The sequence below is a fragment of the Carettochelys insculpta genome, chromosome 7, assembly GCF_033958435.1.
Source record: "Carettochelys insculpta isolate YL-2023 chromosome 7, ASM3395843v1, whole genome shotgun sequence".
Classification (NCBI taxonomy): domain Eukaryota; kingdom Metazoa; phylum Chordata; order Testudines; family Carettochelyidae; genus Carettochelys; species Carettochelys insculpta.
Genome location: NC_134143.1, coordinates 40,506,939 through 40,526,994, shown reverse-complemented (window position 1 = coordinate 40,526,994; position 20,056 = coordinate 40,506,939). Strand labels below are relative to the sequence as shown.

The window sequence follows — 20,056 nt, the reverse complement described above, 5'->3', positions numbered from 1 at the left end:
TGCTGTCACAGGATCTGGCTTCCACTTACCACCACCTTGGAAGTGTGCAGTGCCTGGCTGCCTCTGCACAGGCAGTCCAAAAGAAGGCATTGGTGGGAGCTAGAGTGCAGCAGGGACCAGGCAGCTGTTTGGCAAGGTGCTGGAGGCCACTTCTCCCCCGGCTGTGCTGAGCCGGGAGCTCTGCCACTCGCTCTCCTTATGGTGGAGCTGTTTATTCCCCATTTTCCTCTCTGGGGCTGAAGTGGCTCTCTTTGCAAAAGGCTTTTTCTGACCAGTCTCCACTTAAAAGCCTGCAGGCTCTGTTAGTGGGTTTGCAGATCAGTGTTCAGCAGACAACAGATGAACACTGATCTGCTGTTTGCAAAGGATAATGGGACTTCCACTTGCAACACAGTGCAAAAGACTGAACCACAGATCCTTAGCATAAAAAGGACTAAGGACATTGCCCAGGGAACTCTGGGATACATCTGGAGGCTTTATGGCAGAAACCTAAGTCAAGCTAGGGCTGGGAGCACACAGGAACACAATAGGCTTGGACTGTAGCACCCAGCCTAACATGGGCTTGAACCCTCCAGTTCTGCAGGTTTGAGCCATATGTTAATACAGCTGATGTGTGCCTGCAAGGGTGGGGATTAGGTTTGAGTGCACTGCTGTGTGGACATAGCCTCAGGGTCACTGAGCTACTACAGAGTTATGGTCTGGAGAGGTCAAAACAAAAATGTTCTTTCAGATTGTTTTTCCTCCAAAACAGAGGCTGAAATTTCTGTCCTGTGAAAAATTTATCAAATTTCATTTTTCATTCCATATGGGAACAATTTTGTGTGTGTGTGTGGGGGGGGGTTATTCCCATGAAATAGGCATTTAAGTTTCCAGCAAGCTGTAACTAAATATTTCAGCAACAAGAATGAAAATTTATCCCAGGTGTCCACCCCGTGTAAATGTTTGTTTTTACTATTTTATCTAGTATTAAATATTCAGCAATTCCATTGGCTGTCACTGACTTCATTTAGCAAAGCACTACTTTACAGAAGCGAGACCTTGGTGCTGTCATGGTGTGGGAAACTAAGGAGGGAACATCTTCAAAGAAAAACCACCTGGTGGTAGAAGAACACAAAAAAGAACAACTCCAGTGGAAAGCCTCAATTGCGTTAGCATAAACTACTGAGGGTAATAACAGCGAATGATTTAGTGGCAAATTTACCATATTCACAGGGGGTCTTCGGAAGTAGAATGGCAGCTTTTCTGTTACATTTATGCAGATCAGATCCACATCTAAATTTGTGCAAGCGACCTACATCACAAAAAACACAAAAAAATAAGGCACCCGTAAGCGCGCTACAAGTTTCAGGCATACAGATATATTTGATGAATGACAGATTACATCAAAAGAGAACTTGCCAATGTAATCTATGTTTTACATCCAAGAACTACCAGCAAGACACTGAAACAGTGCCATGTGGGTGCACAGGGTTTACGTATTTATTTTAAATAATTTGGCCATGTTAAGATGGCACTTCTTCCTTTAACATAAACAGCTAGCTTAACAGTAGGCATCATCGTTTTGCTCTCAAATGAATGTAAACATGCACCTGTTAAAGTGGGGTTAGCAAAGTGATCCACCCTCTACCAGACACATTGCTAATGTAGTACAACTTCCTGTTTCAAACAAAACCACAGAGTAATTCTCTGTCCCTCCTCTAAGTTAGCTCTCAAACTCCAGAGGGATGAGACTTGTTTGCTTTCAGGAAAAAGAATTTGGCCTGGGACAGCAGCAATTCAGACAATGGCAAGTGACCATGGTTTCAGGCTTTCTACGGAGACCCATTAAAAGAGCCTGTCTTTCAGAAAGTGTTCAGCACCCACCCTCTGAGGGTCTCAAACTGGGTACCCAAAGTCACTACCCACCTTTAAAATCTTGGGTCTGAGCTTCTAAGGTACAGCCCCATAATTTACATTCTCTTTAATAAGGCAAGAAAAGAGTTAGCCATATGTAACGCATTGTCCAGAGACAATTAACACCCTAGAAGGGGACTGATTTATATAGTTCTTCACGCAAGACGTTAATTGTATACATTGGCTTGTTCGTGCTATTTATGCACTTACAGTAAGATGATTAGAGGGCAGTGGTGTCCAATATACTCGCTAGTCATCACATGCAGTGACCAGGACACAGCGTTAGGGTGACTGCATGAAGGCGAGAGCCTTCCAGCCAGGGGGGCCCCCCTGTAGGCACCGATGCTGCCTGTGCTGAAAGGGAGCACTGCAGCGCATGGCAAGGATGGGGTTTGGTATCACCCCCTATAACGCACGGGGGCTGCGCCACTGTCTGCGTGCTACCCGCAGGGAGTGGCTGGAGCCGTGCCACTCCCAGCCGCACCAGGGGGTGGTTGTTACAGGCTACGTGGGGTTTAAAGCCTTTCCACAGTTAGCTTCTCTTTGCTGCAGCGGGTCACGTTGCCATAGCTGTGTCTGTGATTATTACGTCATCTCGCAATTTTGTATGCACTCAAAGGCCAGAAAGTACAGTAAACCCTCAATTTAAAGGACTCATGGGGGGAGGGACCTGTTATTCCTGAAAGTCCATTAAACACGAAGGTTTATTGCCCACCCACCCCTGCCAGGCTCCCCCAGCCCAACCCCCACTCCTAAAAGAAAAAAAAAAAAACCACACCTGCCACTCACCAGATCCACTGCCCCTGAAGGAGCCGCTGGACCCTGACACATGGCTGGGACCCTGCCAACGTGGCAGGAGCTGCTTGGCCGCATGCAGCTGGAAAGGCCACTGTGTGGCCTAGAGAAGCCGCCCTGTGCTCTTCTCTCCAAGGGTATGGCATGAAGGCAAGCGCCAGTCTGCCAGTGTATGTGCCACACCCTTGGTGGGAGGAGCGCATGGTGGCTCCACCAGAAAAGGTGGCGGCTCCTCTAGGCTGCGGCAGTAGTACGTCCCAACTGTTTTATGGTGGGGGGAAGATTTTACAGACCCCAGCAGACTACAGGAATAACGTGGTGGGGGGAGGGAATCTATTGTTTCCAAAGTCAGTGTCTGTAAAACTGAGGATTTACTGTATTTATTTTTCTACTTGTCTTCTTCAATTCATAGACAATAATCATTATTTAACACTGCCAAGTCAATAAGTGTGAAATACCTACCAATATTCTTATATTAAATAAAGACTTGTAAAATACAATGTGGCAAACATGGAAAGACAATAACCACAAGCGTAGCAAGCTTTGAATTCCTATTGGACACTGCTGGTAAATTTTCTGGTTGCTCAAGGCCATCATAAAGCCGGACGGGGTCAGTGCAGATTTGTGTGCAGGGGAATTCCGCCAAATAGCTTCAGAACAACCTGTACCAATCAAAAAGCTCCCAGCCCCCCAACCTTTTCTCCTACCGGGTAGGGTAAGCAAACGCGTCTGGGGTGTTCCAGGGGAAAGTACAGAGCTGGGCAGCTCCTGGCCAGGAAACTGCATGGGGCTACTGCAGCATCACTTCTTTATTCTGTCTGAGCACTGCTTGGCTGAGTGGAGTATCAAGCCCATGTGTTATCAGGTGTGCTACAAAGTACAATTCAACTCCCCCTCCCCAGCTGTTTCTCAATGGAGTATACAGTTTCTAAGTTCACAAGTCACCTTTTTTTTGGTTCTATTCCCCTTGCTCTCTTCCCCAACCTCCATTGCAAATTCTTTGGAGGTGCTGGGCCATGTCTCATTAGACCAACAGCAGAGGTGTAACTCTCCCACATCCCTACCTACTACCTTTGGGTACCATCTCTATTCCAGTCCTGAAAAGGACTTACCAAGATTCTCCAGGAAAAAGAGATTAGAAACATGAAGGTCTAAAGTTTTTCAGCAAGCCATTTCTATTCTCCTGTACATTTGAGCTTGCCTCTCTCTCAGACTCTGTGCATCTGTCTGTTCAAGCAGTTCTCCTAAATGGTAAGATTTAGGACCACCAAATTCAGTGTACAGCTTCCTCTTATCATAACTTAAAACAAGGTCAGGGTTTGGTTGTGCTGGGCAGAGGGATGAAGCTCCCCCTCCCCCAGATTCATCACTTGCTGTTCCCCTTCATCACTGTGTGGGAGAGGGGGAAAAGCCCAGGTTGCTGCATTTCTCACCCTGGGGAGGGGAGACGGCAGGTGAGCTTTGCACTTTGCTTCTTCTCCTGACTGGAAGAGGAAGAGCAAGAGGTTGGGAAAGAAAGGGCTCAGAGCAGGTGGTTGGGGTGTGTGTAGAAGGGAGCAGGAGTCAAGGCAGGGGGCTATTTATATGGGAGGCTCAGGGCAGAGGGTTGGGGGTACAGGAGGCAGGATTGGGGGGCCAGGAGATCAGGGCAGGAAACTCCAAGTGGTGGGGCGGGGTGTGCAGAAGGCTGGAAGTGTTAGGGAGTTTGGGTTTTGAAAAATACAACTATTTAAATAAACTTTTTTTTTTAAACATGTTATTTGATTTAAGAACCTGAACCCTACCAGGTAAATTTGCTAGTAGATCATAAAATCAGAAGAGTAAATACTTCTAGTTTTGCTTCCTGGTTTATCTTGAAGATGCTCTCTGTTAATCACCTCCACATGGCTGTAGTTTTCAAAAGCACGATCGTTTTACATGTGACAAAGTCAGTTCTATTCCTGGGCCTCTGGCCTCTATTCAGTCCATTAGGACCACGTACGGGCCCAGTTGCCCTCGCTGGGGTGAGGGGTGGTCTGGGGGGAACCTGTCCCCCCGCACACTTGGGCCAGGTTCCAGCCCAGGGACTCTATATGGCTGCTAGTGGGAGGAGCTGACTCCTTCGCCCTTAGCACAGCAGCTCTCCTCCCTGGGCCACTTCCCCAGACAATTCCCCCGGTACTTTCTCCAGACTGTAGCAGTCGTGAGTCCCCACTCTTGATCCGCTGAAACCCCTCACCCTCCCTCTGTAGTCCCTGGTGTTCCTGCTGCTCTCTTCAGCTCCTCTCAAGCCTGCTCTCCTACACTCTCTCCTCACCCTTCCCACTGTGAAGGATTTTTAAAGGCCTCTTATTAGCCCAGTCATGGAGTCAGCTGGCCCGAATTAGGCTGAGCCATCTCCCACACAGCTGCCTTTGATAGTCCTGCAGGCCCTTCTGTTTGTTTGGGCTCCCTCTGAGGGGACCCTCCACCCTGGCCCTGCTACATACACCATGTACAAATGATTCTGGGATACATTGAGGAGGGGTTCTAGAAATATGACCACTCCCAAGTCAGACCCTCTTTACCCTCCCTTTCCAATCAAGCCTGATTAACAACTCATGCTCATAATTAACCGTAGCTCTAACAACTGATTCCAACCTGCTGCCTATACTGTCAGACACCAATTCAGCTGGAATGCTGTTTAAGAAAGTTAAGTTTGGTCTGAGTATGGCCAGACATGTAACCTATTTTTAAACCCCTTCCTTATCTACAGTCCAGTGCTATTAACCAGAAAGGGCTAGCTCATGGGATAACCACAGAAAACCGGAATAATTATCTTGGATTCTCTTTGACTTCTTACAATCTTCCTTTGATATTAAAATGTCATCCTGGCCCTTCCTGTTACCAAGATACTAGCACAGCGCCAAAGGCTTAGTGAATTTAGTGCATAAACGTTGACAGCAAGCACAAACAGGGCCCTCATCGGGCTCTGAATCACCCCATAAATGGGACAGCAGCAAGGGAACAGGAGCTAACAGCAAGGGAACAGGAGCTAGGGAAAAGACAGACACAAAACTAGTGAATGACAACAAAGGATAAGCTCACATTGCAATGAAACAGTCAGGACTGGCCTGTGTCAGCTGACATAGCCTGCACCCTGCAAGCCCATGGTGCTGTAAAACTACAGTGTAGACACACAAGCTCAGGATGCAACCTGGACTTCAGGATCAGGCCAAATGTTTGTTCTGCAGTTTTACAGCCCTACAGCCCAACTCAGCTGACACAGGGCAGCCACAGTGTACACATACCCAAAACCACACACAAAAGCTCCAGCAGATGCTTTGTTATGAGATGAATCAGGGAACCGGACCTCCACTCAGGTACAGCAAGCTAGAAAACTATCTATTCCATGTCATGAATTTGCCACGACTGCAGAGGGAACTATTTAAATTCAAGAATACCAGCCTGGATTTCCAGTGACAAGGAGCTGTTACAAGGAACAAAAAAAAGAAGAGCAGAACTACAGAGAAGAAAGGCGTGTGTTTACAGAGGGAGAATTCCTAAATTGCCATAAAAGTTGGAACATCTGCTGAGATGTACTCTATTCCAGTAACTGCCAGTCTTTGGATCAACCAGAGAAGTCACACGGAGTCTGACTGCTCAACATTTATGAAGAAAAAGTAAACGGACTACTACCACTACAATTCAGCTCATACCCCCTCAGGGAAGACAACAGCCTCATCTGGTGGACACATTAATATCTGCACATTCACCAATGTGATATATGCCATCATGTGGCAGCAATGCCCCTCTGCCATGTACACTGGGCAAACCCAACACGCTCTGTACCAACGCATGAATGGACATAAATCCAACATCAGGAATTGGAAGAGACAACAACCTGTGGTGGAACAATTTAACCTCCCAGAACATTCAGTAAAGATTTGAAAGTGGCCAGTCTTCTCACAAGAGGATTTTACCAAAAGATTATCTGAAATGACTTTCATTTGTAAATTTGACACTTTTAAACAACGCCTTAAGAGGCATCTCAATTATCTTATGCATGACAAGGGTAATTTCCCCACCTTTGATATCGGCAGAAATGGTACACATTCCACTCAATTTGCTTCTTCCACTGGTCCTCTTTGTGCCAGGTGATCCTCCCTCCCCACCATTATATAAACTCTGGATTCTCATTGTCTACTCCAAATCTGAAGAAGTGTGTCCTACCCATGAAAGCTCATTACCTAATAAGTGAATGTGCTACTTTTAAAGGTGCTTGTTATTTGTGCAGTAAAATAAATAAGTTGACCCTTGAAATTCCCAAAGACAGAAGGGTTTGCTTTGGCAAATGACAATTTAGTGCTAAAACCAATAAACGTTGAATGTTGAAGTCTGAAGGAGCTGCTTCAAAGGAAAATATAGTAGATGCTAGTAAAGCTACCTCATATTACTTTAATTTCTTATACAGAATGAACCTTCCAATTACAGTAAGATACAATATTCCTGAGGCTTGGGTTATATGGAAATAAGTTAACTGCAGACATGCCATTCAGCTATGGCAGTTGCGTGGCTAGAACTGACTTACCTGCAATCGACTTACCTGTCTATCTAAACTGAGGAAGGTTAATGGGAGAAAAATCTCACACCGATCTCCCTTACACTGCACAATATCAAGGAGTACAGGGGTCAACTGCCGACCCCATATAGTTTAGTTTTGGTTGTTTCTACCAGACCAGATGCTGGGGACAGGAGCCCTCAATTTCAGGGGAGGGGGAATCTAGGCAAGCCAAATCTGGACCATGGGCCAGAGGTTCCCCAGGCCTGCTCTTGAAGCTGTTGCTAAATGGAAGGCAGAAGATTTTTTTGAATGTGATCCATGTGCACCCTGTCCCCCACAACACTTTTGCCTAGCTTAGATGGAAATGTGTGATCGAGTACTTTATTTGGAAAGGGATAGCAGCCTAAAAGCTTTGAAAAAAATCACTGATCTGGACCAGCCCGGACATGTTTGTCCACGTTGTTCTTCTAAATCTCCAGTGACGAATGGACAGAGATTCCACAACCACCCTAAGTAATTCCAATGCTTAGCTATCCTTATGATTAAGAAGTTTATCCTAATGTCCAACATCTCTCACTTGTTGCAGCTTTCTTCTGCAGCCATTTGCATCCTTCTAAAAACAGAAAGAGAAAGACACTCCAACACACCTCAAAAAACTATTTAAAAGAAAAATCAGTCAGAAGTGAGTTCTCTCAAACTACAGTTATTACAAGTAAGTTTTATGGCTGAAATATTAGAAAAAATATTTCAGTATTTATACTTTGTACAGTCAAATTCTACTTTTTTGTCAATTTCAAGTATGCATGAGTCATTCAGAAGGCAGAGAGAGAAACAAAAAAAGCAGGGAAGTTTGATGGCTACAACTACAAAATGCCCAGAAAGAGGGAGCAGCCAGGGATACCAGAAACTAGTTTTCAGTCTTTTTTAAAAACTAACTCAATTCCAAATTGGCAGACTTGCTTTGAAAATGAATTCTGGCATTTCCTGTAAGATATTCAGGTCACTTGCTACCCCTGCTTGCAACTCTCTAGTTAGCAGAGAGTAAGTTTTCAACAATTATGCCACGTGACAATTTTAGGTACACAAAACAATGTCAAAAGACACATTGTGTCAGACCTTCAGCATGATTGGGGCACTCACCTCAGCTATGACTATGTCTACACTAAAGCATGAAGTCAATTTTACAGCACTTAACTTGATTTTACAACGTGACTGACCTCACTGCAAATACCATTTAGTCAACTTTAAGGGATGCTAAGGTCGACCTTCTTGCACTCCCACTTCGATGCAGTGTAGTGCCAAGTTTGAATTTACAAGGTCAAATTAATGCTAATATGGAAACAACATTACTTTAAATCGATTAATCAGCCTCCAGAGGTATCTCAATTCGGCCTGAAGCCTCTGTGAGTTCCAGATCAGTCCCAAGCCTGGGTAAAGGAGGAAGGTTGGTCAGATGGGTGTCGACGTGCTGATCGTAAAACAACGCAAATGAAATCTGATACCAGTATGACTAACTGAAAAAGAGATGCTGGCTTGGACATCTCCAGGATAAACAAGGTCTGCAATACCAATTGAGCTATCGGGGTGGATTGATAAGTTGGCTACTATAAGAAAATTACAACTAAAACACATACTATCAAACAGAACATGGAACAACTGAACGCTATGGGCAACTGGAAAGCTGGAACTGCTTCAAAAAGAGATGGAGAGATACTGATGCGTTATACTTGGACTGGAGGAGGTGTGTTGGATGGCATCAGGAGAGATGTGCGGTTGCAAAGTCATTTGGTCAGGGAACAAAATGAAGCATGGGGCAGAAGTCGGATTCCCTCTTAGCAAAAGAGCAAGAGGAGCACTGTTAGGATATAAACCAGTGAGTGCAAGATTCGAAGTGAAACCATTCAACATCTTGGTTGTTCAGATGTCTGATGTGGGTGCGTAGAGCATGGAGGAAGAGATCAAGCTATTCTATAAAGACTTGACAAAGATGCTGGAGGAAATACTGAAGAGAGATGTGTTGATCATCAAAGGAGATTGGAACGTGAAGGTTGGAACAGAAATGGAGATTGGGAGTCATGGGAAGGTTTGGATGTGGAATAAGAAAATATGGGGCAAAAAACTATTAAGAGTTTGCTACGGAGCATGAGATGGTGATCTGAAACACAAGATTCCAACAAAAGGCCTGTAGGAAGTGGACACGGAAACTGAACGATGGGAAGTCCAAGAACACGATAGATACTGATTTTGGGGAACATCAGTACAGCAGTGCCGAACTTTCCAAGGAGCAGACGTGGACTCGGACCACAGGCTAGTGATTGCGAACATAAAGATGAAACTCAAGGAGAAAATATAAAGACACAGTTCAAGAAACAAAGAGACGTGGCGAGGTGAGGAAGAAACAGGGAATGCATACAGAGCAGCACTTGAAAAGAAGATCAGGAATGTAGGCACTGAGAAAGACCCAGATAAGAGAGTTGAAGGCATAGCCACAGCAGAAGAGGCAATTGAGTAGACAGTTCTGGAAGAGAGGATAAATAAGAAGTGGATTATGCAGGAGACACTGAAGTTGGTCCAAGGGAAGAGAGTGTTGAAGATCAGAAGGGATGTTTCCAAGAGGGCGGAACAGCAACATAGAGTGAAATGCAATGAGATAAGAAAAGCAGCCAGAATGGATAAAGTGAAATGGTTAGAGCAGCAGCATGAAGACAGAGAACGTAAGATACAAGTATTATGGTGAGCGTAAGATGATCAGGAATATTAATGAAAGTGGCAGCCAAAGCAGATGGTGATCACAGATTAGAACAACGAAGTGCTGATGAACAAGGAGAAGGCTGTGTAGTGATGGATGAGATACTGCACTGATCTGCACAAAGCACAGCTGGACCTGAGTGTCTCAGAGAGACTGACTGAAGAACTGAGATATCACCGTCAAGCATCAAGATGGATATTTTGAAGGAGGAAGCAGAAAGAGCAGTGAAATGACTAAAGAACAAAAGCCCTGGAAATGATAAGATCACAAGAGAGATGGTCAAATATGGTGGTGAAAGTATGATTCTGGAAATACACTGACTGCAATACAGTGTGGAAAGAAGGCAATGCACATAAGGAACGGACAAGATCCATGCTAGTGACAATACACAAGAAAGGAAGCACATTAGAGTGAAAGAACTACAGAATGATTGCCCTTATGAGTCATCTAGGCAAGGTGTTGATGATGATATTGACCGAGAGACTGAGATCACAGATGGGAGAACATCTAGCAGATGAGCAAGCAGGATTCAGGAAAGAGAAGTACCGTACAGCAGATATTGGCACTAACACTGATAGCGGAGAAAGCGATGGAAAAAAAAAAAAAAAAAAAAAAAAAGAAAAGAAAATCCACAATTTCTGTGTCGGTTTTCAGAAGGCATTTGACAGTACAGATCAGAAAGTCACTCGGGCGGCGTTGGAATCATATGGAGTGGACAGCACACTGATGCAGCTGTTGAAGGATATCAACGGCAATGTGGTGGCAGTGATGAGAACATGTGGAGAGTTGGGAAGGTGGTTTAGAACAAGAGAGGTACGAGACAAGGAGATTCAATATTGCCGAGTATTTTCATCACACACCTAGAGAGAGCAATGGTCAAGATCAAGGAAGAGGTAGAAGGGAAATCGGTGCATGGGATGAGAATTAACCTGAGGTTGACAGATGGTATAGTTTTTAAGGATGATGAAGAGAAGCTAGCGAGAATGGTGCAGATGCTAAATGAGGAAGAGAACAGATACGGACTGATTACGAACATGGATAAAAAGAAGACAATGGTATTTGGAAATAAGGAAATAGGAAGATCAGTGTAGACAGGATCAAACTAGAGAATGTAGAGAAGTTGACATATCTGGGGAGCAACATGACATGATCTCGACTGTAAGCAGGAAATAGCAACTGAATAGCAAAATCAAGAGAAAGTTTCAAGGTGATGGATAAGATCTGGAAAAGCAAAACAATTAGCTTAGGAATGAAGCTCAGTGTCTTGAAAATGTGTTTATTCAGCAGCATGTTGTATGGATGTGAGACATGGGTGATAATGAAAGATTTGAAGAGAAGGATACTGGCATTCAAGAAAAGTTATAGGAAGATCCTGAGAACAGGATGGATGCAGAAGATCACCAAAGAGAAATTATATAGGAAGATACAGCTGAAAGACAACCTACTGCAGAAGGTGATACAATAGACGCTACAGCTATTTGGGCATATCTGCAGAAAGAACAAGCAGCGAAAAGTCAAGACGCTGGTATTCGGCATAATGGATGGCTTGAATAGGAGAGGCACACCCCATAGACAATGGGCAGATGATATAGTATGTTGGTGTGGAGCTAGTCTACAGAAACTAAACCACTCTGCACTGGAAAGGGAAAGATGGAAGGAAACAGGGAGGGAGGAACTGGACACCAGTGGGTGCTGAGCTCATGGCTGCTGCTGATTATGATAATGATGGAGGCATCCCACAATGTCCCAAATGTGTCACTTCTGCCTGCTTTCACCTCTGTTGCTCTCTAGGCATGCATGAAGTAGGAAACAGGAAGCCCAGTGATTTGAATACATTTTCTCTCTGGCCAGTGTGGCAATCACATCTAGACATGATTTCTCAGGGTCACAAAAGAGCCCCAGCATGGAGCCATCAGGAGACACAGGATCTCATTTGTGTGTGGGTGCAGCAATCTGCGCCGAGTAAACATCAGGGATGCTCAGCAGTCGTTCCCTCTGGCCCACCACCACCACGGCTGTCGGGCTGTGCAGACTATGCCTGCAGACAGCAGCGTGGCCTTTCCTAAGCAGGGTTTCCGTGTCTGAGAGGGCTTCTTCCCTGCACAGGATTTAGCAGGAGAGGCCGGAAGCTTGTTTGCTCTGCTTCACATTATATGGGGCTGCCCCTGCCCCCACGTGGTAGTTACATTTTTACGCGGTCATTGCTGAGACTGTGCTCCATTCTGTCCCTTTTAAAAGGATAATGACTTGAAAAAAAAATAACCTTATTACCAAATGTATTTCACCTCCTTTGGCCAGTGCTGGGAGTGCCCTATTGGTGCCACACAGCCAGTCATACAACCTGGCTCGAAAAAATAATTGGGGCAGCAGCAGAATGTGACTGGGATGGGGGGCGTAGGGCATACATGTGGCTTGGGGGAGGTTTTCATTGGAAGAAACTGAGCTTGCTTTTTAAAGAACCATAACTTGTTACCAAATTAGTTCCAGGAGCACCCAGCTGACTGAACCATTTCAACAGGTTGCTCAACTTGTTTTCTGCGCTTCATATTTTATGGATCTGCCTCCACCCCCATGCACCGTGCACCCAGCTGGCGAGCCCCCAGGCCACCATACTACATGGCGTCTGGGCAGCGCAGACCATGCCTGCAGACAGCGCCACGTTCTGTCCTTCATGGGGCTTCGCTACTTGAGAGGACTTTCCTCACTGGGATGGAAGCCTAATGTGACTGGGGGACATACAGAGTACTCTCCCTTCCCAGATCGTGTGGCTTGGGGGAGGATTTCCTATGACAGAATGGAGCTCGTGGGCACTCTCTCCCCCTTCCCTCTCACACACAGCCAGTTGCTTGGGCTTCTTTACAAGAAGAGGCAAGGGAATCCATTTTTCCTCAAACTTTTCTATCTTCTAATGCTTCCTTAACTTTTTCTTCTCTTCTCCAGCCACTACCAATTCCGATGGGGTAGTGGCTCCTTCCAGCAGCCACTACACACCAACACTCTCTGGGATTCTTTCCTTCTCTTCTCTTTAGTCTTGGGGATTCATAATGAATCTGAAGGTAATACTTCCAATGGTCTTCTCACCTCATGTTGGAGACATCAGTGCAATGGCCTCCTTAGCACATTCTTCACATCAGTGTGGTGACAACTCTCCGATTTCTCTCTCTCTCTATGTCAAACCTGGTGCCTTCAAAAAGATACGCTACCACTACACTACACTGTTTCATTTTATCTTCTTTCCTTCTGAATAATGTGAAGCCTTCCTCTAGTCGCATGGATTCTGTTCGGTGTCTTTTCACTGGGGGAAGAGATGATAGCCACTAGAAAACAATGCCCTCTGTGTTTTCTTCTCTTCTTTTTAGTCATGCTAACCATAAGATACTAACGCCTGCTGGGATTCCACACTTTTCCTTCTTTCCTTGAAAATAATCTGAAGGGTGTCACTGATTGCACAGACCAACTTTATTCCATTTGGGTATCATGGGCTTCAAGTTTTGAAGCCCACTTCTTTGGTGTATTTTCATCAGGGGAAAAAAAGGACGTCAGAAAAATGGCCATTCTTCACTTCCATGTGGTGATAGCTCACAAGTTTCTCTCTCCCTCTAGTTCAAATTTGACTCCTTCAGTCTCTCTCTTCATTTGTATTTAACGTCAATTTGAATTCTCTTAAACTCTTTTGTAAAGCTACCTCTTGGACATGGCAGAGATGTTTACTGATTTCTTTGTTTCAGTCTTCACTGAGAAATCTGAAGGAATGCCTGACAGAGAATGCTAGTGAAAAAGGGGTAGGTTTAGAAGTTGAAATAAGAAAAGAACAAATTAAAATTTACTTAGAAAAATTAGATGTCTGCAAATCACCAGGGCCTGATGAAATGCATCCTAGAATCCTCAAGGAGATGATAGAAGAGGTATCTGAGCCTTGAGCAATCATTTTTGGAAAATCATGGAAGACAGGAGAGATTCCAGAAGACTGGAAAAGGGCAAATATAGTACCCATTTATAAAAAAGGGAACAAGAATAACCCGGGAAACTACAGGCCAGTCAGCTTAACTTCTGTGCCAGGAAAGATAATGGAGCAGGTCATTAAAGAAATCATCTGCAAGCAATTGGAAGGTGGTAAGGTGATAGGGAACAGCCAGCATGGTTTTGTTAAAAACAGATCATGTCAAACCAATCTAATAGGTTTCTTTGATAGAATAACGAGCCTTGTGGATAAGGGAGAAGCAGTGGATGCGATATACCTAAACTTCAGTAAAGCATTTGACACGGTCTCACATAATATACTTATCAATAAACTACTCAAATACAACTTAGATGGGGCTACTATAAGGTGGGTGAACAACTGGCTAGATAACCGTACCCAGAGAGTAGTTATTAATGGTTTTCAATCCTGCTGGAAAAGTATAACTAGTGGGGTTCCACAGGGGTCTGTTTTAGGACCAGTTCTGTTCAATATCTTCATTAACGATTTAGATATTGACATAGAAAGTACACTTATTAAGTTTGCAGATGATACCAAGCTGGGAGGGGTTGCAACTTCTTTGGAGGATAGGGTCATAATTCAAAAGGATCTGGATAAACTGGAGGAATGGGCTGAGGTAAACAGGATGAAGTTTAATAAGGACAAATGCAAAGTGCTCCACTTAGGAAGGAACAATCAGTGTCACACATACAGAATGGGAAAGGAAAGCCTAGGAATGAGTACAGCAGAAAGGGATCTGGGGGTTATAGTGGACCACAAGCTAAATAGGAGTCAACAGTGTGATGCTGTTGCAAAAAAAGCAAACATGATTCTAGGATGAATTAACAGGTGTGTTGTGAACAAAATGCGAGAAGTCATTCTCCTGCTCTACTCTGGGCTGGTTAGGCCTCAGCTGGAGTATTGTGTCCAGTTCTGTGCACCGCAGTTCAGGAAGGATGTGGAGAAATTGGAGAGGGTCCAGAGGAGAGCAACGAGAATGATCAAAGGTCTAGAGAACATGACCTATGAAGAAAGGCTGAAAGAATTGGGCTTGTTTAGTTTGGAAAAGAGAAGATTGAGGGTGGACATGATAGCAGTTTTCAGGTATCTAAAAGGGTGTCATAAGGCAGAGGGAGGGAACTTGTTCTTCCTTGCCTCTGAGGATAGAACAAGAGACAATGGACTTAAATTGCAGCAGGGGAGGTTCAGGTTGGACATTAGGAAAAAGTTCCTAACTGTCAGGGTGATCAAACACTGGAACGAATTGCCAAGGGACGTGGTGGAATCTCCATCACTGGAGATATTTTAGATAGGTGGCTTTCAGAGATGGTCTAGAAAGTGCTTGGTCCTGCCATGAGGGCAGGGGGCTGGACTTGATGGCCTCTCGAGGTCCCTTCCAGTCCTACTCTTCTATGATTCTGTGATTCTATAGGTTTTCTGTTTCAGAAAAAAGTTGCCTCTTTCTGTAATGTGGACTCAAAATTTCTCTCATCGGGGAAACCGACTGCTAAAAAAAGGCCCTTTGTTTTCAACAGCAGGGGGAATGAGGGCAGTTTGGTCTGAGAAGATGACATCACACACCTACAATCACTTGTGGGGCATTTTTTTCCCCTATAATGCACTGACAAAATACCCCAGAATGCAACAGGGATGAAGAAACTGTGTGATAAGTGCTCACGATGTACTGCTGTAACTGTTGAACTTACGTCCCAAGCAGACTATGAAGAGCTACAAAAGATCTTAATAAATTGGGTGATTGGGCAACAAAATGGCAGATGAAATTCAATGTTGATAAGTGCAAAGTAATGCACATTGGAAAATATAATCTCAACTATACATATAAAATTACAGGGTCTGACTTCGCTGTTACCACTCAAGAAAGAGATCTTGGAGTCACTGTGGATAGTTCTCGGAAAAAAGCCACTCAATGTGCACTGGCAGTCAAAAAAGATAACAAAATGTTGGCAAATCATTCAGAAAGGAATAGATAAGACGACAGAAAATGTCATATTACCTGTATATAAACCCATGGTACATCCACATCAGCAATACTGTGTGCAAATGTGGTCACCACATCTCAAAAAAGATATATTGGAATTGGAAAAGATTCAGAAAAGGGCAACAAAAACGATTAAGGGTATGGACCGTCTGCCATATGGAGAAATTAATAAAACTGGGAATTTTTAGCTTTGAAAAAAGATGATTAAGGGGGGATATGATAGAGGTATATAAAATCATGACTGGTGTGGGGTAAGCAAAAAAGGTAAATGTCATTTACTCCTTCTCACAACACAAGAACTAGGGGGTTACCAAATGAAATTAACAGGCAGCAGGTTTAAAACATACAATAGGAATTTTTTTTTTTTTTTTTTTTTAAAAACACAACGCAGTTAACCTGTGGAACTCCTTGCTGGAGGATGCTGTGAAGGCTAAGACTATAGTAGAGTTTAAAAAAAGAACTAGATGAATTCGTGGAGGACAGGTCCATCTATGGCTATTAGCCAGAGGCTGGAAATGGGTGACAGGGAATCCATCACTTGATTATCTGTTCTGTTCATTCCCTTTGGGGCACTTGGTATCGGCCACTGTCAGAAGACAGGATACTGGGCTTGAGGGACCTATGGTCTGACCAGTATGGCTGTTTTTATGTTCTTAACTCTGGCGATTTAGTGGGAACGCACTATGTTGACTTGGTGAGCAGGTGCAGACACAACTTCAACATTATAAAATCAAGTGGTATGAAGCTGACTTTAATAAATTTGACTTTATTTTGTAGTCTAGACATAGCAAGTATCACATGCTTAACATCCTGGCAGCGGCTACACTAGGCCCCACCAAATGAGAAGAAGGGGCTTTTGAAGTCTGAGATGTTGTTTTGAAAGGCCCCTGTCTACACGGGCAGCATGCGTTTCAAAAGTGGCACTTCTGAAATGTGTGCGGCCACCATTGTGTTAATGAGGTGCTGCATATTCATGGCAGCACCTCATTAGCATCTGCCAAAGTGGCACATTAGCATATCCCTTCCAAAAGGGTAGTATAGCCACGGCCCCTATGTATGAGACAAAGGGAGGTACAATCTAAGGGCTTACAATCTAAGTAGAAGACAAGAGATGGCAGATGGATACATGCAGCCAGATGGGGGTGAAGAAAGAGAGGATACTGGTCAGCATGATAGGCTATGATTTCAGCTCACCAATGGCTTAACCACAGTCAAGCTGCTGTAGCTTCACAGCACACCTGAGCTTTAAGGGAGGATTCTGAGGATGATAATGAAGTGGCTTTGCAGATATTTACAGGGAGCTCCTTTCATACCAGAAGAGATGCAGGGAAAAAAGCCAAAAAAGCTTTTGTTTGATAATTAAACAAAAGGGAGATGGAGGATGGCATTTAATGGGCCAGTCAGAGGCCACGGAATACCTCTTCATACTCAGTGAAAGATGATAGGTAGGGTGAACGTCACCTTACTGGATAAAAAGAGAACAAATTTCCTTTGTCAAGTACAAAAACTGCGTCAATTAAGTCATGTTCAAACTCACTAAACAAGCTTCATGAATTGACAGGAATAACGATAAAAAATGTAAAGGGTACAAAAAAGCTGCCTTTTGAGTGACAATCATTATAATAAACCTTATTTAACGGCCACTGAAAGTTTCCTGGAAACACATTACACAGAGATTTACAGCATTGTGAGCTGGTGGGTTGAATTTCTGTCTGTGGTGTCTGTGCATTTGTTTCATTTTGCAGTGAGGGGCAGTTTGCATAGCTGCCTGTGTGCCTGAGCATCTGTTTTGCAGAGAGGGGCAGTTGGAAAGCGTGTTTGGCAGTTTGTGTGAATTGGGAGAGCTTCCTTCCAGGTGGGCCTTCAAGGGCTGATTAGATTGGAGGCAAAGGCTCTGAACAGGAGCAGCTAACAGGGAGTTCGCCTGGGAGTTCGCCTTTGGGAGGAGCCCCATACCTGTTTTCATCTTTCTTATACGGTGTTTCTCTTGTGCCCTTCAAAGCGGCACTAGAAACAAATAAGGCATCTCTGAAAAAGGAAAAAAAGGAGAGTGATATGGCTGTTGAGAGGTCTGTTGTTGTGATCTGCATGTCATGCGCCATGTTTATCTTTCTCCCGAACAATAGAAAGGAGGATTCTCTGTACCAAGTGTAAGCTGGTAGCCATTTTAGAAGAGACGGTTAAAGGACCTGAGGCACAAATATCAACCCTCAGGTCCATCAGAGAGGGTGAAGACTTTCTAGATAGAAGGCAACAGATGATACTGCAGGAACAGCAGGCTACCCAAAACAAGGGGGAGAACTGGCAGCATGTTACCTCCAGGAGGAGGAAACCAGTTCCAGTCGCTCCAGTTCCAGTGGAGTTAAGTAACCGCTTTGAGCCTCTCTCCACAGGTGATACAGCAGAGATAATTGGGGCTGATACCTCCCAGGGATTGTATCTGAAAGAGTCCCCACAGTTTAGAAGGCACGGGATGTGCAGTCCTAGGGATGGGAGTTCTATGACCACCACCCCTAAGAGAAAAAGACGACTGGTGGTGGTCGGGCACTCCCTCCTAACAGGGACGGAGGCATCCATCTGCCACCTGGACCTAGAATCCCAGCAAGTTTGCTGCTTGCCTGGAGCTAGAATTTGGGATATTACAGAGTCGCTGCTAAAAATTCTTCAACCGGTAGACTATTACCCCTTCCTCCTACTTCATGTAAGAGCCAATGATACAGCCAAGAACAACTTTGATAAGATCACGGCAGACTACGTAACCCTTGGGAGAAAGATCAAGGAATACAGAGCACAGGTGGTCTTCTTGTCTATCCTCCCTGTGGAAGGAAGGGGTCCACAGAGGGATCATCGAATCACAGAGGTAAATGCATGGTTGCGTAGGTGGTGTAGCAGGGAAGGATTTGGTTTCTTTGACCATGGGATTCTGTTTTGTGAACAGGGATTGCTGAGAAGAGATGGGATCCACCTCACTAAAAGAGGAAAGAGCATCTTTGCAGGCAGGCTTGCAAACCTAGCGAGGAGGGCTTTAAACTAGGTTTGTCGGGGGAAGGTGACACAAGCCCACAGGTAAGTGGGGAAGGAGGAGGGAAAAGTTAAGTGGGTTTCCTGGGTGAAGAGGAGAAAGTGGGCCAATCGGCCCCTTCTCTAAGATGCTTGTACACTAATGCCAGAAGCCTGGGGAACAAACAGGAAGAATTAGAGGCCCTGGCACAGTCACACAAGTATGAGGTGGTTGGAATAACGGAGACTTGGTGGGACGATTTGCATAACTGGAGCACGCTCATGGAAGGTTATAAATTGTTTACGAAGGACAGACGGGAGAAAAGGAGGAGGAGTTGCGCTCTATGTGAGGGAGCAGTATGACTGCTCAGAGCTCCAGTATGAGGAAGGAGAAAATCCAGTTGAGTGTCTTTGGGTTAAGCTTAGAGGTGGAAGTAACAGAGGTGATGTTGTAGTTGGTGTCTGTTATAGGCCGCCAGATCAGGGAGAGGAGATAGATGAGGCTTTCTTCAGGCAGCTTAGTGAAGCTTCCAAATCACAGGCCCTGGCTCTCATGGGAGACTTTAATCATCCAGACATTTGTTGGGAGACCAATACAGCAGCACACAGACACTCCAGGAAGTTTTTGGAGACTACTGGGGATAACTTCTTGGTACAAGTGCTGAAGAAACCGACCAGGGGCCGTGCGCAACTTGACCTGTTGCTCACAACCAGGGAAGAACTAGTAGAAGAAACAGAAGTTGGGGGGAACCTGGGCTGTAGCGACCATGAGATCGTAGATTTCAGGATCCGGACGAAAGGAAGAAGGGTGAGCAGTAACATACAGACCCTTGATTTCAGAAGAGCAGACTTTGACTCCCTAAGAGACCGGATGAGCAGGATCCCTTGGGAAATGAAGATGAAGGGGAAAAGCGTTGAAGAGAACTGGAAGTATTTTAAAGAAGTCTTACTGAAGGCACAGGAACAAAACAATCCCACTGCGTAGTAAGAAATGCAAACATGGTAGGCAACCAGCATGGCTTAACAGGGAAATCCTTAGCCGGCTTAAATTCAAAAAGGATGCATACAAGAAATGGAAACGAGGACAGTTGACTAAGGAGGAGTATAAACATACGGTTGGAGAATGCCGGGCAGTGATCA

General features: G+C 44.6%; 1 protein-coding gene across 4 annotated transcripts in view; it reads right to left on the bottom strand.

Annotated features, from left to right (window-relative positions):
- Positions 1 to 20,056, bottom strand: part of RPP30 (ribonuclease P/MRP subunit p30) — a 48,580-nt gene that overhangs the window by 17,524 nt on the left and 11,000 nt on the right. For all 4 annotated transcript variants that reach the window (XR_012646306.1, XM_075000360.1, XM_075000361.1 and 1 more), the window contains exon 6: positions 1,202 to 1,291. Coding sequence is in view for 3 of the 4 variants with exons in the window: in XM_075000360.1 (XP_074856461.1) it covers positions 1,202 to 1,291 (90 nt within the window). In the remaining variant the exon portion in view is untranslated. The remainder of the gene's footprint in view (positions 1 to 1,201; positions 1,292 to 20,056) is intronic.